The sequence below is a fragment of the Nyctereutes procyonoides genome, unplaced genomic scaffold (genome assembly GCF_905146905.1).
Source record: "Nyctereutes procyonoides isolate TBG_1078 unplaced genomic scaffold, NYPRO_anot_genome, whole genome shotgun sequence".
Taxonomy (NCBI): Eukaryota; Metazoa; Chordata; class Mammalia; order Carnivora; family Canidae; genus Nyctereutes; species Nyctereutes procyonoides.
This window is the reverse complement of record NW_026575120.1, coordinates 28,812,066-28,833,284: the sequence shown is the minus strand read 5'-3', so window position 1 is coordinate 28,833,284 and position 21,219 is coordinate 28,812,066. Positions and strand designations below refer to the sequence as shown.

The 21,219-nt window shown below is 44.9% G+C and overlaps 1 protein-coding gene across 1 annotated transcript in view; it reads right to left on the bottom strand.

Annotated features, from left to right (window-relative positions):
• Window positions 1–948: 948 nt before the first annotated feature.
• The window catches only part of CREB3L2 (cAMP responsive element binding protein 3 like 2), a 120,198-nt gene continuing 99,927 nt past the window's right edge, over window positions 949–21,219 (bottom strand). Inside the window, exons 9-12 of the mRNA XM_055335151.1 lie at window positions 9,978–10,077; window positions 9,571–9,697; window positions 8,020–8,236; window positions 949–6,365 (exon numbers count right to left, since the gene is read on the bottom strand). Coding sequence (XP_055191126.1) covers window positions 6,290–6,365; window positions 8,020–8,236; window positions 9,571–9,697; window positions 9,978–10,077 — 520 coding nt within the window. The 3' untranslated portion in view covers window positions 949–6,289. The remainder of the gene's footprint in view (window positions 6,366–8,019; window positions 8,237–9,570; window positions 9,698–9,977; window positions 10,078–21,219) is intronic.

Below are 21,219 nucleotides of genomic sequence, written 5' to 3'. Positions count from 1 at the left end.
AGTCCCTCCTGGGTCTGCAAAGCCCCAGATGCAAAGCATTAGGAATACAGAAAATATAAAGGCACGATTAATACAGAGAAATCTGTATCTGCCCCTTCCACCGGACAGACATCAGCATGTCCAGAAGGAGCCTTCCATAATAGGCTCCCAATGTAAGAAAAAAAGAGGAAAAATGTGTTCCTAAAAGCTTTTACAGGGAGAGGCCCCTTGTGTATGAACAGAAGGTCAGGGTGCTCAGAGAGGAAAGGCAGCAGGAGACTAATGCACCCTTGAGCCCAAAGCAGGGATAGGCATGCTGCTTTAAAAAAAGAAAAAAAGAAAAAGAAAAGGTAGGTTTTTTTTGCAGGTAAGCACTGTCCATGGCCTTCATCTCTTAACATCTTGGGTTCTCTTTTTGAGGCTAAATGAAGCCCCACTCTGTCTGAGTGGAGAAAATTAAATTTGAACGCTGAAATTGCAATGGAATGATGATGATTCTGCTTGAGTGCGTTGACCTTTATCAACCATTTCATTAGAATTTCTGGAGCACGACGCTGGGCTAGGCATCCCCTGCAACTGTCCATCTGAAGAAGGAGACTTCTCTCCTGGCTCAAGCCCAGATCATCATTCCCCAGCATCCGAGACGGGGGAAGCAGAATCAAATTCGAAGAATTCCGTAATCTAGTTAGTGAATAGTTGTAGTAGACAATGAACACAGCAGTCGGGCGGCAAAAATCTCTAGAGAATGCTGTTTCTCTTCCTGTGACTGAAAAAACAATTAGGTTTCTCAATATTCCTCCAGCGAAGGCATGGATTTCAGGGCTAAGATATCAGACAAACTGCCGGTTGGAGGTTCGTCTGTCAGTTCAACTAGATAATCAGAAAAGAATGGTTAGGTGCACATGTACAAAAGCCGTGCTCATAAGAAAAGCAAAATGCTTTTAGAACCATATGACCAGGATTTTAAAGACGGGACCACATTTTACTATTTAAGAAAAAAATATTTTTATTTGCAAGAAATGGAAATACAAAAGCATAACAATTTCAATTCATTTTTTTTCCCAAACTAAGTACAAGTATCCTACAAAGCCTTTTTTTTTTTTTTGAAATTTTTGGTATTCCCTTAGCTATAATAAAAAATAAAAAGCCATTAAAAAAAAAAAACCCAAGCACAATACAACAGATAATAGACTCACAATCTATTAAACACTACTGGTCTATAGAACTATTACAAAAGAGAGAAAGCAGTCCAGCCTGTCAGCATAGACATTAAAGCTCATGGTTGATTATAGTCTAGGGTCTGCTCAGCGTTGTTTAAACAGGGTCCCTCATGCTTTGTCAAGGTGTGCTGGTGTTTTCCATAGACTTGTAAAGCATTTTATCTGGAAGGGAGAGGTTCTAAGCAGTGTAGGCCACGGGTTCATGGTGCAAAAAGTTCATGTTGTCACCTAGCTGGTGAGCAAAGGACAGGAGCAGAGGAATAGAGCTAAAACCCCTGGTTTTTCTTTTCCAGGATGCAAAGCCTGCTAGCTGGAATTCACAGAACACTGGATGCACAAGACCGTAGAGGAACATCTGATGGATACTTCCAGCAGGAAGCACAGAACCGAAGGTTGCACGGCGCGGCCAGCATAGGGAGCAGACACCGTGTTTCCTGCCCAGAGAACCTTACAAGTTCATAGAGAGGAATCTGCCCAGCTGAACCCACAAACTGTACTTCCCTGTATCCCTCAGGGGTTGATCTATCTCCTGGTAACTAGTCGCCGTTTTCTCTGTCCATAAAATTAAAAGCCAATTTATGAAGCACAATACCCAGCACTGAATAAGGGCTCAAGAAATATTATTTCCCACTCTTCTCAAAGCGCAAAAATAAAGCTTTCCTGAATTATGATGCCCAAAATGACAAAATGAACCCACACCTAGATTTTTTCCTGCACTAAGCATAGGCTCTGTGGCCACCATGAGATTGGGCATTAATCGCCAAATGGGCCAGGTTCCTTGGCCCTGAGAAAATATTCTGCTGTGACGATTTATGATAACTTTGATCCAAGCTTGCTGTTGTTTTGATGTGACTGCAGCTTTGCAGAGTGGGATTTTCCTGATGGACCGAACTCTATTTCTTTCCCCCTGATGTGCAAATCTGACCATGGCTCACTTTTAGGAAACCATTTTTGGGCCTCTGGAAAAAGTCCTGTCCCCACGCTCACTTCAGTCTAATACTGCAAGGCTAGCTGTAAAATCTCCCAGGGACGAAGGAGGCCTCGGTCATCCCGGAGGATACGCATAAGGCACATGTAAGACAGGGTTTGAGACACGGGGGGACTGTGCGTATGTGTCAGGAGGGGAAGAGAGAGACCCGGTATTTTGTCTTTGGAATAGCTAATGATTGATGAAATCTCCGCAGCCCCCTTAACTCCCCAACAATCGCTAGGGCTCCAGACAGCACTCTTGCCTCAGTAAACTGAAAAGTCCTACGACTCACTAGCTGACTGTGTGGGAAACCTGAAATCCGCTCCGGCTCCTCCACTCAGTCTCTCCTGTAACTGGCCTCCCAGAGGGGCTCAGGCTATCACCCTTCCCCTAATTGCCTCAGCTGAAAAGCATGCAAAGGCAATAGCTCTGAAAGCCTTCTCCTCCATCTCCCCATGTCAGCAAGACCAGCACCGATGGTCCATTGTCTCAGCCAAGAGCGGGATGTCTCAATTTGTACGTCATGTTCAAGTACACACCCTACAGGACATGTGTGTTCCAGAGCCGGCCCCAAGAGGCCTCTGATTCTCTCTTTGTGGTTTTGCTTGGTCTGAGGACATGGAAGAAAGGAGCCATGAAGTGTTGACAAATTTTAATGAAACACATGTGACCAGAATTCTGGACACCGCCTCGCTGCCAGAATAAGGATGAATCACTTCAACACTCCTGCTCTATGGGCGCATGAGCTTCACCGCCCTCCTTTGGCATTCAGGCTCAACTGTGAGATTTAGGAAGGAAAAAAAACGTGGTAATTATAGTTGGTTTGTAAATAAGTTGAGCTACAAGCTTCTTTCACAACCTACAAATTAGTTCTCCGAATCAATATCATTTTTATTAGTGAAAAAGTTATCTAATTTTGCCTACGCTGGTGTCAAACCTCACCCCCCCACCCCCACGCACACAAAAGGAGCAACCTAGTTCAGCTGTCAGATTTTTACATAACACTCTCTTTATGTGATCGAGGCTCTAGAGTCCTCACACTTCACAGAAATTCCTTCTTAAATTGGCACTGGGGCCTTTCATCTCCAGCATCCATTTTTAAGTATAGGGTCAAGAGCTGGGGAAAGGGCCAAGCTGGGGGCGCTTGGGTTATTGGGGCTCAACCAGTGAAAAAGTGCTTGTTCTTTGAATGTTTGCAAGATACCTCCTTCACCGGGGTAATCAAAGAGAGGCAAGAGGAAACGCTGTTCACATGACAAAAAATATAATTAATGTATTAATTGAGTAACCTATTTATTATTTATGGTTCATAGTGATGCTAACAGTCTCATACCTTTCAAAACTCAAGTCTGAAAGTCTGCTTGAACTCTTCAGGGCTAACCAGGTATTGCCCTGTGGTCTATAGCAGGGCTTCACCCCAGAAAAGGCAACAAGCACACAGCCCTTAATCACTTGGCATTATCTGATTCCTCTACATTGTCCTGACCCCATGGCATCCTCCTAAAGGTAAATCTTTAGTTCCCTTGATTTGCCGAAGCAGGGCGTGCAGGGCAGAGGTTTTTCTCAAAACAGAGCAGGGTTGGCTCTTGGAACCCCCTGAACATGGCCATCTGAGCTCCCAAGTGGATGTCTCCTGTCTCTAGACACAGATTCAGTCCTGGAAGAACGGCTTCCCAGAGAGAACACCCTGCCGTGTGGAGGTCTGCAGAAGGGGATGACAAGAAAAGGTAGGTGGGGCAGAAAATAAAATCCTCAGGACACTAAGGGCAGAGACTGGAGGTTGGCCAGCCTTTCCCTTCTCCGGCCTCATTCGGAAGAACAGCTCTCCCACCCTGGCTGATCCAGGAGCCTTCAAAGCCTGATCTGGTTCCCCTGCAGCAGGTGGGTAGGCTGACCCAGATCTGGTTCCCTTGCAGCAGGTGGGTAGGCTGACCCATTCTCACATGTCTGCCCTTACTTATAAAACCTTTCCTTTCTCGTTGACCAAATACTACTTGAGTTCATTCTTTTTACCTTCTTAGGGCCCCACAGGCTGCCTTTGCCTGGTAATTATATGGTATTTTAAAGAGAGGGATGGGTCGGCAGCAGCCCATGGCTGCCTGACAGCAGCCAGGCCCAGTAAGATCTAGAGCAGAAGAGAAGGAGGGAATGGAAAGGAGAGAGCCAGGGGTGGGGGGCACGCTGGTAACCCCCCTTCCCGCACAGCTCAGATGGCCTCTGCTCTCCGTGGCCAAGGTAAGGGGTTGTGAGACTGCAGACAGCTGCCCCAACCCAGCTTTACACACAGCCGAGAAGAGACAGTTGGCATCCCCCCTGGTCTGGAACCCTCTCTACCACAGCAGAAAAAGAAAGAGAGAGCGCAGAACCACTCCCGGGGAGCCCCAGGTGTACCAAGGCAGACAAAGCAGGGATCTGCTTATGAGGTATGATGGCAAATGCTTAATGACACCAAATCCTGCATCTGATATGGAATGGAAGGCCCAGGTAAGGGCTTAATCCTGTGTAAGTGCAGGTTTCAATGACAGTGTAGACCAAACACAGAGTGAGAGAGAGCAAGCGAGGAGTTAAAGCTAAAGGTCCTTCAGCTTCTACTAAAAATAAAATACAAAATAATAAGCAAAGAAATAATAAGCAAAAAAAAGATTACACAAAATCTTTCACAAGCTAGGGGAAAACACTGAAAGGGAATCTTCTACACTATACAATAAAAAGGCAATTTCCATTTCTTATTTGTATGAAAGAGGAAAGAATTCTTTTTTAGCTACAAAAGTTACTTTTAATCATTACAAAAAAAAAAAAAAAGTAGGTTGGGGGGTTTAGGTTGTATCTCTTTGGGTAAGCTGCAAAGTAGCCAAACCTGACCACCAAAGGTAAGACTGTGACTAAACAAAGTCACCTGCTCCCACCCCAGGCCTCAGACCCACCCCCTGTGTTGAGGCAGAAGGAGGGTAAAGCAGAAGTGTAGGGGGGTGGGGAGGAGGGCACTAGGAGCAGGTGTGGAGAGGCAAGCCAGCCAGGTTGTCCAAATCGCCTGTTATCAGGGACAAGGATTCCCTTCTCTTATGGGAACAGGACAGAAAAAGCATCTGACCCTAGAGCCACAGACCTAATTAAGGCATCCCTCCATCTTTCCCTCCGACTCCATTCTGTAGGAGGACAAGAGCTTAAGGGGATTTCCCAATTAGAATTATAGGCCTCCAGCTGTAGAAAGGGGAGGAGGAGGAGGGAGGAACAGGAGGAAGAGGGGAAAAAAAGGCATCTGGAGGATTGGGGATCCCACGGCTTAGGGTACCCTCCAAGGTCCCAAGGCCAACAGAACACTGCCAGTTTGGAGGGAGGCGTCAGATCTTCTCAGTGTGGCTGCTAGCAGGAAGCCTCAGCGAGCTAATAAATACTATTTACAAATGGGGAGGAGAAGCTGGGGAGGCAGACCTATGGGTGTGTGAGGACGCAGGTTGTGGGGATGTCCTACAAGCAACAAGATGGGGCAGGTTCGCCTGGAGTAGAGAAGCCTGATTCCTTCAGGCATTGCACTTGCGGCCTGAGAATGGGGAGGGGAGCCCTCGCTCCAGTGCGGGGAGGACGATGTGCGAGGGCTCGGGAGGGGCCCAGTGGCAGGGGTACTCACTGAAGGGGCTGTGGGGGGCAGACACATGAGAGATCAAGGCCAAGGAAGGCAGGACGTCAGTCAGTGCTTTGCCAGATCCCAGCAGGCATCCTGGTGTTTTTGTGGCTGGAGTCTGGGGTCTCATAGAAACAAGAGTCATCTCGTCTTCAGAGAGATGGTCACAACCGACAGTGAAAATCAGGCTGTATCTTTTTGGCACTATTGGTAGCCTGCTCGTCCCATCCCAGCCTCGATCCTAAAATAATTTCCTATGTCAGGAAGCAAGAGGGAGGGAGGGATGCCACGGGCTCCCCTGTTCAGGGGGGCATGTGATGGAGGGGAAGGAGCTCTCTCACTGCAGGTGGAAATCCCAGGCTATCCTCCCATCCAAAGCCATGACTGCTCATCCATGTCTTCGTCCAGATAAAAGGCAAAAAGGGAAAGCTTATGACAAAGGTGATTTGGGGATGTGAAAGCAGAGTGAAGAGAAAGAGGGAGGTGGAGACAGCCTCCTCAGAAGGTGGCGTTCACTCTTCTGTCGAGTTCTACAACTTTTAGTGTCTCATTCCCCTCCAGTTTGGCGCTGACCCTGGAAAGATACCAAAAGGAGAAAAGAATCTCAGTCACCAACTAACAACTCTGATTCTCACGCTTGGGCATATGACACAATCATTCCATGACTACAACTTTGCGGGCGAGCCCAAGTGGGTTCTCCTCTTTTTCCCACCAACTAGCAACCCTCTGTTCCCAGTCTCCAGCTACCAGCCCATGCGCTCAGTCGTGTTCCTCCCTTTATCCCAACCCAAGAGGAGACATCCCAACCCAGAAGATAAGCATTGTGGCTTGATGCTGATTTGCCACAAATTGCTTTAAGTGAATGTATCTACTGATGATGGCGAGCCCTATGCTAGGCTCTGGAAAGAAGAAAATAAAGGATAGAGTCCGATTCCTCGTCTAGAATACTAATAATTCAGATAAATTAAAAAAAAAAAGCTAACCTGAACTAATACTAAACATGTAACAGAAAATGAATGTTATCAAATTGTACAACAGCCTAGAAAGTCTCTAGGTACTCAGAGGAGGGCTAAGAGGGCTTTGGTATCCGGGAGACACCCCAGAACAAGTGAGATTTTCAGTGGGCCCCTGAATATTGAGCCAAGAGGGGAGAAGACTTGTGGTATGAGCCATGTAATCAAGCAGCTAAGTCTTCTACAGCTCCCAGTGGCATCTCTAGAAATTTCTCTGTGATGGAAATAAATAATAATGCCTAGACTCTTACAGTATTTAAAAGGATTTATATATCACATCGGTACAGTACTTAAGGGAGTAAGTTCTGGTAAATGTTAAATATGCATGTATAATGTAAACATATAAAAGTACATGCAATTATAAACCTTCCCCACAGCTTTAGGGGAAAAAAGCTGAGGAATCCAAAGTAGAATCTTCAAGCGGGGGAGCACTTGCTTTGGAATAGCATCATTTCTGGGAAGCACAAGGGGGAATTAAGCTCGATCAGCAACCACAGCATGTGTAACCAGGAGTGTGCATGCAGACCCTCCTTCCCATGCTGTTTGGCATTTTCAGGAACCTCCCCCAGCACAATAACAATATCTGGCCGTCCTATAAGCCTTTATGTTTACAAAAAGACTCCCCCCGACCCTGCAACTACCTAAAGAAACAACTCATGGAGAACTGGAGCCCAGTCTTATTTTCAACATGGAAACATGTCTATGCGCAATGCCTCTCAAAGGATGCCCCTCAACATAAATATATAATTAATACATGTTATTTATATATGTCATAAAACTATATATGAACATATAGCATAACATATATGTATCTCTAGGTCGAAGGAAGGTAGGGAAGGTGTCCTAAGGCTGTACCTGCATAGCAAGCACACTGCTAAGGTGGGCTCTGTGTTTACTTATGAGGCTTTATGGGGAGGAAGGTGGGAGTCAAGCCCTTTGCCACTCCTTGCAGGCACCACGGCCAGCTCCCCAGTGACAAAGCAGACATGGGGGCAGCTCACCCTAGGTTTTTCCCCTCACCCCCACCCCGTGTCTACTAAGAGCAGCTGTTGGCAAGTAGTAAACTCTCCAGAGTCCCAGGTCCTGAAAATAGGTCCTGAAAGAGCCCAGGGTTTGGACTGGGCCTATGGGAAAGTCTACACCCCACATTCCGGGTTGCTGACTCACAACCCATCATCATTAGAGGAGTTGCATCTGTGTGTGTACTTGACTCACAAGTGCTGCTGTAGCTCCAACAGCACCGATTTCTCCAGGCTGGTCTCATTTGAGATAATGAAATGGGGAAGATCCACATCAGGCCTGGTCTCCAACCCTGATGCCCTGAGCAGGGAGGACCCTCTGTCCCAATGCCCAAGTTCCCCAGCCGAGGCTGGGCTCAACGGCTCCTCCAGGGGAGAATGTTCCTCATAGATCAGCAGATTCCTGGATCTCACTGAGGACAGAGCAAAATAAGAGGTGTTAGGGAGAGACCACAGGGTTTATCACATCCCCTCACTCAATGCCTAGGGCTGGAAGCAGATGACAATTTGTGGGTCCTTTTGCCCAGAACTGAGGGTGCCAGCTAGAGTTGGCTTTCCATAAAGGCTTCAGGGTTTCAGAGTTTTGTGCATTGAAAAATTATACCAATTATACAGTGCTGGAAGAACAATAGGAAAGCAAACAAACATGAAGCAAACTGCCACCCCCACTGCTTTGAAAATAAAACTCCCCTCCTTGCCCACCCATAACCATCTGGGGGAAACAATTCATGAAGAATGGAGTCAAATACTTGGAGATGTCCAGACCAGCTAAAATAAGAAACATTTCTAATGAGTTGGTCTTGCATGGAGAGAAGGTACAAGGGCGGAAAACTGCATTTTCATTTAGAAACCGGAGAGAAGCCACAAAGCCAAAGCCATAAATCAAATGACAGAGACAGTTTCTTTGTTTTATAGGATAGTTGCATAGCTAGATGGCTCTGTAGCAAATTTTCTACAACACAGAAACTCTGCTCTCATTGGCTTCCATCTAAATTTACAGATACATTCCCTTAGGGAAAAAAGAATTTCCCAAGAGATCACTGAAATTATTTGGTTGAAATGCTAGCATTTCTGTCATAAACCTGGCAGGGCTACAACCACCTGGTGAAGACCAGAGACCTTTCAGAACTGCAAAAAGTGTGTGCCAGTATCCCCAATCCCACACTCATTATTATTACTGGATATGTGTATTCGCGTATATGTAACGGTCCCCAGAGGCCACTTCATTATTTCCTGCATGCTTGGATCATCGATCTAGGCGAGGCTATCACACACTTCTTCTCTAACACCTGAGTCTGTAAATCGTGGCCATACTGTTGTATAAGACGGACAGATTCATTTCATGAATTCTTACTACGGTAACACACAATTCCACTGAGTGGAAGTAGAAATACAGGAGGTCCTTTAAAATGTCATGGAAAACTTAATGTCCCCCTCTATTTACTCATCCCCAAATCCACATCCCTCCCCCTTATCAGAGCTCAAAAAGGACACCTCAGAATTTGCTCGGGAACATAGAGCAAGAGTTTGTGAAGTGACTCTGCCAAGCTCTAGAGAATTCCCACTGGTGCCTTAGGGACCCCGAAGCCTGGGCACCAGACCCCACCCCTTCAATGGAGAAGCTACACTCTGACCACTTTTTTAAAGATTAGACTTTCTCCTCAGACTTCCTTCAGAATGTTGAGCTTTCAGAAAGCTCCAGAGAAATTCAGCATGGTACTTTACGAGTTGCTGAGAGCTGTCTTACCAACAGAGGCTGTATACGGCTCCTGCACGGAGTGCTGGCTGGGCAGAGCCATCTTGGTGGCAGAAGGATAGGGCCCGTAGCCCTGAAAGAAGCTGCCAAATGCAACAGCAAAGCATAGCACAACCACCTGCAGGGGGAGGAGAGAACACAGGGAGCTGTCAATTCCAGGATCCTCAGAGCAAACCTCTAGCCCTGCAACACCCAGGAGGTCCAGGGAGACAGGCTCCCCTTCACCAGGCTGGACTGAGCCAACAGGTAAACCTCGGGAACGTCACAGCAAAGAAACTTCCTCTCAGAGTGAGGTGCACGACTCCTCCAACCTTGCCTGGACTGGGCAAGCTGGGGAGAGAATGGAGACTAGGAGGTAGGCCAGGGCATGCGTGGTGCTGTCCCTTTGGGAAACTCACCATGAGGCACGTGCCAGTCTGTGTGCCGGCCAACTTGCAGGTGCGCGAAACCTTGCCCATCACCAAAGTCTGAAGCTTTTGCAGCTGCTGCAGGAGGGTTCTGCATACACGACAAATCAAAGCCATGAAGAGAATTGAGATGGAGGCGAATGCTTTTAGGTGACCTCCAGTGAAGCTGCCATGGCTTCGTGTCTGAATTTGAACACAGTACCGAGGGGAAAGTCTCATTTGGAGGGAGATACGGACACCAGTGCCTTTGGGCCCCCATGTCGCAGAGCTTCCCAGAGCTTGGAATGAGCCCACTTTAACAGCCTGGCCAATTCTTGTGCTGTTCTGAGTAAGAGGTCAATGCCCCGAATTATCCCTGACATGCTGCAACTTGTCTGTCAGCCACTGAGAAAGAAAAACCAAAAAGAACATTTTGATGGACAGGTAATGGTGGTACAAGGAGAACTCATTTACCCACTAGACATAAGAAGATGTAAGAAAAGGAAAAAGCAAACAGAAGAAAACGCCCCAGAGAACTGAAGGAGTGGCCACAGGTGGTGGCCATCATTGGAAATGGAAGCAGTATCAGTGAGCAACAGTCACTCAGATGGCAAATCTGAGGAGAAAGAGAGGGAAAACAAGAATGGCAGGGAGGCAAACAGCCAGAGGCACCTCAAGCCCCGGGTCCTTGAAGGCTCACAGCATTGCTACAGTTAGAAATGAAGCCCAATAAATGCAACAGAGCAAAGAAGCCTGCTCAACTGGATTTATGCTTGGAGCCAGGGAGCTCGGCAACCATCCTCCCATACAGACTCTGATCCTTCTCCAGAAAGAGATGAGGAGCAGGAGCAAAAAAGAGTTATCCTCTCCCTAAAATTGGACAACTGTGCATACCCTTAAAAGGAAAGGGTTTGGGATGAGAGTACGATATTCTGGTCTGTATGACATCAGGTCACAGAGAGAGCAGATGGTGACATTCTTTGCAAATTCTGAACACTCCAAGCCGTAGAATAGGATCTTACAGCCTCCTGAATCAGAGGCTCAGGGATAAATCGTTGTGAGCAGCCTAGAGCTGAAGCTTCTCCTTGCCTCACCCCTTTTCCCAAGCCCTATGCACATAGCAAAGTGGAAAGATTTTATAAGCAGATGCTTCTTCTTGAGTCTCAGAAATTTTCAAAAAATTCATGCTGTGATGTCACATCAGAAAGCCAGACAAGTTCATTGGGAAACATCAGCAAATCACTCATTTGCAGAGTTCTGGGCTCTTCCAGAGAACCTGCCTCTTGATACAATCTACCTCCTGAAGAGCCTTCAAGTGCTAGAAGGACAAGCTGGTCTTCCAGAGTTTGCAACTTGCAACCTGACAAGTGCCAATGAAAAGAATTGTCCCGGGGTGTAAGCGAAGCAGCTTTGCCATAGGATGACACTGCTTTCAGCAGCTAGCTGGCTAAGACTGGGGGCAGAATTTGGGGCAGTCCACAGCACATGGGGCAGAGGCCTTCTGAACTCAAAAGCAAAATAAAACAAAACCAAAAAACCCCCGTGTGGTCCTGGTGAATTTAATTTAAGCAAAACAAAACCTTTCATCCCATTAACCAATATTATTAATTTAAATTCTATTAAAATGAAGGTCTTTTTAGCACCTTGTACATTTTTGTTGTTGTTCCTTTTTTTTTTTTTTTTTTGATTTATGATAGTCACACAGAGAGAGAGAGAGAGAGGCAGAGACACAGGCAGAGGGAGAAGCAGGCTCCATGCACCGGAGCCCGACGTGGGACTGGATCCCGGGTCTCCAGGATCGCGCCCTGGGCCAAAGGCAGGCGCCAAACCGCTGTGCCACCCAGGGATCCCTGTTGTTGTTCATTATTATCTAGAAGTATAACCACATGTAGTTTGGACCTGGCTTATGTATATTCAGGGAACATGTTCTCTAAAGGTGTTCTGTATATTACTCAAGGCTGAGACATACGGAGAGTATGATTATTTTAAATGCCTGTCATTTGTGAAAATATGGGTGATGAATCTGGAGGGCACTGTGCTAAGTGAAATAAGCCAATCAGAGGGGAAAAAAAACACCGTATGGAATCACTTGTACATGGAACCTTAAAAAAATTATTATTATTATTATTATTTAAAGATTTATTTATTCATGAGAGACACACAGAGAGAAAGAGGCAGAGACACAGGCAGAGGGAGAAGCAGGCTCCATGCAGGGAGCCCGACGTGGGACTCAATCCGGGGTCTCCTGGGCCACGCCCTGGGCTGATGGTGGCACTAAACTGCCAAGCCACCTGGGCTGCCCCCCAAAAATTATTTTTAAGTTGAACTCAGAAACAGAATAGAAAAGTAGGTACCAAGGGCTAGGGGTTGGGAGAACTAGGGAGAGGTTGGTAAAAGGATACAGACTTTCAGCTATGAGATGAATAAGGTCTGAGGATCTAATGTACAACATAATAACTATGCTCTGTAACACCGTAATGGATGACTGAAATTTGCTAAGAGAGTTGAACTAAAATGCACTCACTAGAGAATTAAAAGCAAAAAAGGTAAATATGTGAGATGACAGATGCATTAATTAACTCGATGCGAGGAATACTTTCACAATGCATGCATATATCAAATCATCATGTAGACTTTATAAATAACAGATTTGTCAATTCGATGAAGCTGAGGAAAAAAAAGGGAAAAAAAGAGCATGTAACTAAATGATCACATAACGCAGCAAGTTTTTTTCCTCTTCTCCCACCACTTCTCCCCCATTCTTATTTGCTAGCATAAGACTTCCAAGACTGGGTGCTAAGTGACCTCATGCATACACCCACTTCCTGGGTGAGCATTCATGCTTGCAGAGCTAAGAGGGGGCTGGCAGTAGCTTGTATTTTATTGACCACCATCTGTGGTGCTGGCCCCAAAGCCTTCACTGGGTTCTCCTTGCTGTCTTCTGGGATTCCCAGAGCAGATATACAGGTGAGCCCACAGAGAAGACTTGTACTTGACCAATGGGCACAAACCCTTTTCTCTCACCATCTGGCCTCCTCCTGTGGCACCGATTAATGTTTTTACTGCCTGCCACACTATGGAAAGGGGCCTCCCAGTTTCCTAGCTTGCTGCTGAGAAGTCATGTCTTGAAGCAACAGCTGCCACTTTGGGTGGGAGGGTGGTGCACCTCAACTCCCACGGGATACTCCTGCAGCCTGAGCTAGCAGCCCGAGGTATTCAAGCCCAGCTGGGCTCTGTGCACCTCTCCATCCAGGCTTCGGTTAGACAGCAGCATTCCAGATGTTAGCAAAGCTATCTCCCTTTGCTCCCAAGTCCTAAGGTGATTTTTAAAGTGAAACCATTTCCATATTTTACCAACCAACCTTATTCACCCATGACCATCCTACACTTCCTCCCTGCCTGTTCTGGCTGCTTGCCCTGCCTTTACAGTGCAAAACACCAAACCAAACCAAACCAAAACACCACCACCAACAACAACAACAAAACAATTAAACAAATTACTTGGAATCACTCCTTCCTTCAAATTTCTGGCTGAGAACACTAGGCCTGATACTCCCTTCCCTAGGCTGAAAAGTCTCCCAGAAGGCTCCTTTGCATCCCCGGAAAGCAGACCTCTAACATACCAGACACACTGAAACACCAGTGATTTAAAGTGTCTGAGCCTCAAGTTGAGATCTCTTGCTACCGGGACAAAGTGCTATGGGTTCGGAAGAAGAGCTGCTTAAGTCTGGCTGGGGGAGAGGGAAGGCTTGATGTTTTCCAGTTGTATGGCCGTTTACTTGGCATTCAGCAGCACATCTTTTCCAAACTCAAGATAATTATATTCTGAATCTACTGCAAATGAAAATAGTTGTTTAGGGCAGCTCTGGTGGCGCAGCGGTTTAGCACCACCTGCAGCCCAGGGTGTGATCCTGGAGACCCTGGATCGAGTCCCGCATTGGGCTCCCTGCATGGAGCCTGCTTCTCCCTCTGCCCCTCTCTCTCTCTCTCTCTCTCTCTCTCTCTCTCTCTCTCTTTCTCTCATGAATAAATAAATAAAATCTTTAAAAAAATTTAAAAAAAAGAAAGAAAATAGTTGTTTAATGGTCCCTGATTTCTAACAGTTTATAATCCAACTCTTTGAGATGAGCAAACATGTAGTTTAAAAATATAATTTTTAGGGACACCTGGGTGGCTCAGCGGTTGAGTGTCTGCCTTTGGCTCAGGGTGTGATCCCCAAGTCCCGGGATCGAGTCCCACGTCAGGCTTACTGCATGGAGCCTGCTTCTCTCTCTGCCTATGTCTCTGTCTATGTCTCTCTCTCTCTCTATGTCTATCATGAATAAATAAATAAAACCTTTAAAAATAATAATAAAAATAGAAATTTTAGCTTGAAATCTTGGTGGAAAGGAATAGTGACATAATGTGCTATTTGCTGCTGCTTCTCCTACTCAGATCAGTGAAGGTGAACTGAACTGATGGTGGAAATGATAACACTCTGAAGCCCATCAATCAGCAACTCTGAGTGACTTCACCCAAGGAAGGTGATTGAACTCATCCATCCCCAAATCTAAACAGATTTCTATGATCCAGTCAAGTCTGGGACATTCATATATATTCATTCATTCAAGAGAAACACTCATTTTTGTCATAAGGAAAGGAAATTAACAGTAACTGAACACCCACTGATTGAGTTCTAGGAACTCTATACACTGAGATACTAAAAAACTGTCTCAAAGACATGTAACTAATACAAGCATCCATTCAAAAACTGGAAAGAACTCAAATACAGAAGCTAACCTTACACATAAAGGAGCTAGAGAAAAAACAACAAATAGATCCTACACCCAGCAAAAGAAGAGAGTTAATAAAGATTTGAGCAGAACTCAACGAAATCGAGACCAGAAGAACTGTGGAACAGATCAACAGAACCAGGAGTTGGTTCTCTGAAAGAATTAAGATAGATAAACCATTAGCCAGCCTTATTAAAAAGAAGAGAGAGAAGACTCAAATTAATAAAATCATGAATGAGAAAGGAGGGATCACTACCAACACCAAGGAAATACAAACGATTTTAAAAACATATTATGAACAGCTCTACGCCAATAAATTAGGCAATCTAGAAGAAATGGACGCATTCCTGGAAAGCCACAAACTACCAAAACTGGAACAGGAAGAAATAGAAAACCTGAACAGGCCAATAACCAGGGAGGAAATCGAAGCAGTCATCAAAAACCTCCCAAGACACAAGAGTCCAGGGCCAGATGGCTTCCCAGGGGAATTCTTTCAAACATTTAAAGAAGAAATCATACCTATTCTACTAAAGCTGTTTGGAAAGATACAAAGAGATGGAGTACTTCCAAATTCGTTCTATGAGGCCAGCATCACCTTAATTCCAAAACCAGACAAAGACCCCACCAAAAAGGAGAATTACAGACCAATATCCCTGATGAACATGGATGCAAAAATTCTCAACAAGATACTAACCAATAGGATCCAACAGTACATTAAAAAAATTAGTCACCATGACCAAGTAGGATTTATCCCCAGGACACAAGGCTGGTTCAACACTCGTAAAACAATCAATGTGATTCATCATATCAGCAAGAGAAAAACCAAGAACCATATGATCCTCTCATCAGATGCAGAGAAAGCATTTGACAAAATACAGCATCCATTCCTGATCAAAACTCTTCAGAGTGTAGGGATAGAGGGAACATTCCTCAACATCTTAAAAGCCATCTACGAAAAGCCCACAGCAAGTATCATTCTCAATGGGGAAGCACTGGGAGCCTTTCCCCTAAGATCAGGAACAAGACAGGGATGTCCACTCTCACCACTGCTATTCAACATAGTATTGGAAGTCCTAGCCTCAGCAATCAGACAACAAAAAGACATTAAAGGCATTCAAATTGGCAAAGAAGAAGTCAAACTATCCCTCTTTGCCAATGACATGATACTCTACATAAAAAACCCAAAAGCCTCCACCCCGGGATTGCTAGAACTCATACAGCAATTTGGTAGCATGGCAGGATACAAAATCAATGCCCAGAAATGAATGGCATTTCTATACACTAACAATAAGACTGAAGAAAGAGAAATTAAGGAGTCAACCCCATTTACAATTGCACCCAAAAGCATAAGAGACCTAGGAATAAACCTAACCAAAGAAGTAAAAGATCTATACCCTAAAAACTATAGAACACTTCTGAAAGAAATTGAGGAAGACACAAAGAGATGGAAAAATATTCCATGCTCATGGATTGGCAGAATTAATATTGTGAAAATGTCAATGTTACCCAGGGCAATTTACACGTATAATGCAATCCCTATCAAAATACCATGGACTTTCTTCAGAGAGTTAGAACAAATTATTTTAAGATTTGTATGGAATCAGAAAAGACCCCGAATAGCCAGGGGATTTTTAAAAAAGAAAACCACATCTGGGGGCATCACAATGCCAGATTTCAGGTTGTACTACAAAGCTGTGGTCGTCAAGACAGTGTGGTACTGGCACAAAAACAGACACATAGATCAATGGAACAGAATAGAAAACCCAGAAGTGAACCCTGAACTTTATGGTCAACTAATATTCGATAAAGGAGGAAAGACTATCCACTGGGAAAAGGACAGTCTCTTCAATAAATGGTGCTGGGAAAATTGGACATCCACACGCAGAAGAATGAAACTAGACCACTCTCTTGCACCATACACAAAGATAAACTCAAAATGGATGAAAGATCTAAATGTGAGACAAGATTCCATCAAAATCCTAGAGAGGAATACAGGCAACACTCCTTTTGAATTCAGCCACAGTAACTTCTTGCAAGATACATCCACGAAGGCAAAAGAAACAAAAGCAAAAATGAACTATTGGGACTTCATCAAGATAAGAAGCTTTTGCACAGCAAAGGATACAGTCAACAAAACTCAAAGACAACCTACAGAATGGGAGAAGATATTTGCAAATGACGTATCAGATAAAGGGCTAGTTTCCAAGATCTATAAAGAACTTCTTAAACTCAACACCAAAGAAACAAACAATCCAATCATGAAATGCGCAAAAGACATGAAGAGAAATCTCACAGAGGAAGACATAGACATGGCCAACATGCACATGAGAAAATGCTCTGCATCACTTGCCATCAGGGAAATACAAATCAAAACCAGAATGAGATACCACCTCACACCAGTGAGAATGGGGAAAATTAACAAGGCAGGAAACCATAAATGTTGGAGAGGATGCGGAGAAAAGGGAACCCTCTTACACTGTTGCTGGGAATGTGAACTGGTGCAGCCACTCTGGAAAACTGTGTGGAGGTTCCTCAAAGAGTTAAGCATAGACCTGCCCTAGACCCAGCAATTGCACTGCTGGGGATTTACCCCAAAGATTCGGATGCAAATGCCGGGACACCTGCACCCCGATGTTTCTAGCAGCAATGTCCACAATAGCCAAACTGTGGAAGGAGCCTCAGTGTCCATCGAAAGATGATGGATAAAGAAGATGTGGTTTATGTATACAATGGAATATTCCTCAGCCATTAGAAACAACAAACACCCACCATTTGCTTCAACGTGGATGGAACTGGAGGGTATTATGCTGAGTGAAATGAGTCAATCGGATAAGGACAAACAGTGTATGTTCTCATTCATTTGGGGAATATAAATAATAGTGAAAGGGAATATAAGGGAAGGGAGAAGAAATGTGTGGGAAATATCAGAAAGGGAGACAGAACATAAAGACTCCTAACTCTGGGAAACGAACTAAGGGTGGTGAAAGGGGAGGGTGGTGGGGGGTGGGGGTGAATGTGTGACGGGCACTGAGGGGGACACTTGACGGGATGAGCACTGGGTGTTATTCTGTATGTTGGTAAATTGAACACCAATAAAAAATAAATTTATCAAAAAAAAAAAGACATGTAACTAGTAGGTTGAAAACCTATTACGTAAATAAAACCTGATTCTGTAGTTTCTGTGCTTTCCAATGCTCTACATCATGGTACCCAAATTTATAACCTAATAGAATCAATAACCAAAATACCTCTTAGGTAGATTTCCCTTAAACCCAGTGAATTAACATCATATCAACAACAGCTCGATGGAGAGATACATCCACCATTAGATAAGAAAAGGTTACTATGGGGGTGCCTGGGTGGCTCAGTCCATTGAGCATCTGATTCTTGATTTCTGCTCAGGTCATGACCTCAGGGTCATGAGATCAAGCCTCACATTGGGCTCCATGCCCAGCTTAAGATTCTCTTTCTCTCTCTCTCCTTTTCCCTCTGTCCCTCCCCACCACACTCACTCTCAAGCTCTCTAAAAAGAAGGAAGGAAGGAAGGAAGGAAGGAAGGAAGGAAGGAAGGAAGGAAGGAAGGAAGGAAGGGAAGGGGAAGGGGAAGGGGAAGGGGAAGGGGAAGGGGAAGGGGAAGGGGAAGGGGAAGGGGAAGGGGAAGAGGAAGGGAAGGGAAGGGAAGGGAAGGGAAGGGAAGGGAAGGGAAGGGAAGGGAAGGGAAGGGAAGGGAAAGGAAAAGAGAAAGAAAAAAAAGAAAAAAGAAAAGAAAAGAGAAGGAGAAAAGAGAAGGTTACTATCAACAGGGGCCAAGCCACAGATGGCAGAGCCACAATAAAAATCAGCCCAATGGCAAAGACACATACTATAACAAAGTTTCCATGATAATGATACAAATAAAAACAATAAGGGCAAATGAATATTTATTTCCTGACACATCTCCAGGTATGCCAAAGATAAACTGCTACGTGACAGGTAAAAGAATCAAGGGTGCTCCTTGTGCCATGTCAGGTGTCTGAAGTCAAATCTGGGCTTTGTTTAGGAAAGTGGAAACTATAAGACCTGTCGCTCTGTGAGACAGTAGAAGAGCAGACAGGATGGCTTAGGACTGGTACATCTGCACCAGCGCAGGAGATTGGCTGAGTTTAGATCTTGATACCACTGTTGCATTACTTTAACCCAGTTATTTTGGTCCTGAGTTTAGGCGGCTAATCAAAGTTTATTCCTTTGACCTCATCAGCTCACAAAATAGTGAGAGAATCCCCCCCTCTTGGTGTCCTCTGGGCTTCTTAGAAGCAAAGCCACCTTTAGAGAGTGCTTGCTGTCTCTTTCCACTGATGACGGATGAAGCCAGCCCTTTCCAGGGCAGCCTGGGACCTCCTAACTGAAACACTGGTCAGAGATGATGTGCGATTCTCCCTGGAGCCACTGGGACAGATGCCACGGCCTGCAGCAGTGGGAGTGTGGATGACAGCTGTTACCCTGCTTGCACAAAGGGCTGGCTGAAGAAGAGACAGGCATCAGAAGAAATGGAAGAATTATTTTAAAACTACAGCTATAAAAAGCCACCCATAGGACAGACCCAACAGTGCATTCAAAGCCCAGTATAAACTTTCCCTTTATTACTGTATTTTAAATCATCAGTGACCGTGGCTAATTATGGCTTAATGAATTTGTGGGCTTCCGGGAGCAAGGTCTCAATTTAGAGAAAGGAGTACTCTTAGCAAACATTTATCTGGGCCAAGAGATTTTTCACAACTTGTTAAATTGGAGTATCCAATTCTTGATTGAAAATGTGGATTTTCTCTTGTGGTGAGATGTAAAAATAAACTTAGTGGCTGTCCTCATACACTTCCTTGCAAAAGAGCAGTCAAAGGCAGCTGCCAGCCTTGCCCAAAATAAAGTATCACCCTGGATCTCGGGAGGCATATCAAGAGAAATTGGGCAAAACATTCAAAAGTAGCCAGGAGGCCAAGACATACTCTTATAATAACTGGGAAATACATCAACAGCCTCATGGTTTTCTTTGTCTTTCACTTAATTTTGTATTCTACTGTTCCCTTTCTTTATGAGAGATTGGGGGGGGGGTGGAGTGGGAAAAGGTCATAGAGTATTGCATGTTATACTTTTCAGGTATCTAATTTCCCACTGGAGTGACAAACCAGAACACAGGAAAAATAATAAAGTGAGGGTTCCCAAATACTTGCTGTGCCAGAAGCTCCAAACCAGGAATTCTCAATAGACATACTTTCCATGAAATCTTATAACACGCCTTACTGAGAAATGGAACTAGCCAGGCTATAGTGTGTGGTGCGTGTGTGTGTGTGTGTGTGTGTGTGTGCGCGCGCGCACATGTGTATATGTGTATAGACCACTCTCTGGGTAAGTCAGACTCTTACAGAGATGCAGGAACTTTTTTTCATATCCTTACGTTACTCTCCAAAGTAACATAGTATTTTCCAAATTCCCCATGATGAACCATGATGAACCATGAGCTGTAAAGACACTTGGATTGCCACTGGTGTACTTTTTTTTTTAAGATTTTATTTATCTATTCATGAGAGAGATAGAGGTAGAGAGAGGCAGACACACAGGCAGAGGGAGAAGCAGGCTCCATGCAGGAGCCCAACGTGGAACTCGATCCTGGGACTCCAGGATCACGTCCTGAGCCAGAGGCAGATGCTCAACCACTGAGCCACCAAGGCGTCCCTGAACTGGTGTATTTTTTAATGAAACAATCAACTAGAACACATGGTATCAGAGGACATCATGCATAGTATGTAAGCATTCATTTGTGAAACATTCATACTAGTTATGCATGTGATGTATACGTTCCTGTGGTATGTCTGGGTTACTACATAAAATGCAAAATGATTACAATCAAAAAGTCTAAGTTTGGGCAGCCCAGGTGGCTCAGTGGTTTAGCACTGCCTTTAGCCCAGGGCATGATCCTGGGGTCCCGGGATTGAGTCCCACACTGGGCTCCCTGCATGGAGCCTGCTTCTCCCTCTGCTGTGTCTCTGCCTCTCTCTCTCTCTCTCTCTCTCTCTCTCTCTCTCTCTCTTTCTGTATCTCATGAATAAATAAAATCTTTCAAAAAAGTCTAAGTATGGGGATCCCTGGGTGGCGCAGCGGTTTGGTGCCTGCCTTTGGCCCAGGGCGCGATCCTGGAGACCCGGGATCGAGTCCCACATCGGGCTCCCGGTGCATGGAGCCTGCTTCTCCCTCTGCCTGTGTCTCTGCCTCTCTCTCCCTCTCTGTGTGACTATCATAAATAAATAAAAAAATTTAAAAAAAAAAAGTCTAAGTGTCACTTAGCTGGTGCACACATGGAAAGCAGGTGGCTTTGTGATGGAAGAGCTAAGCATCCGTGTGCTTCTGAAGAAAAAAAATATCCCACTTGAATCCCTTCCCACCCCATCTTGGTCTTTTAGAGTTTAGAGAAACTCTGCGGGTTAGGTCTTTTAGAAATTTAGAGAAATTTC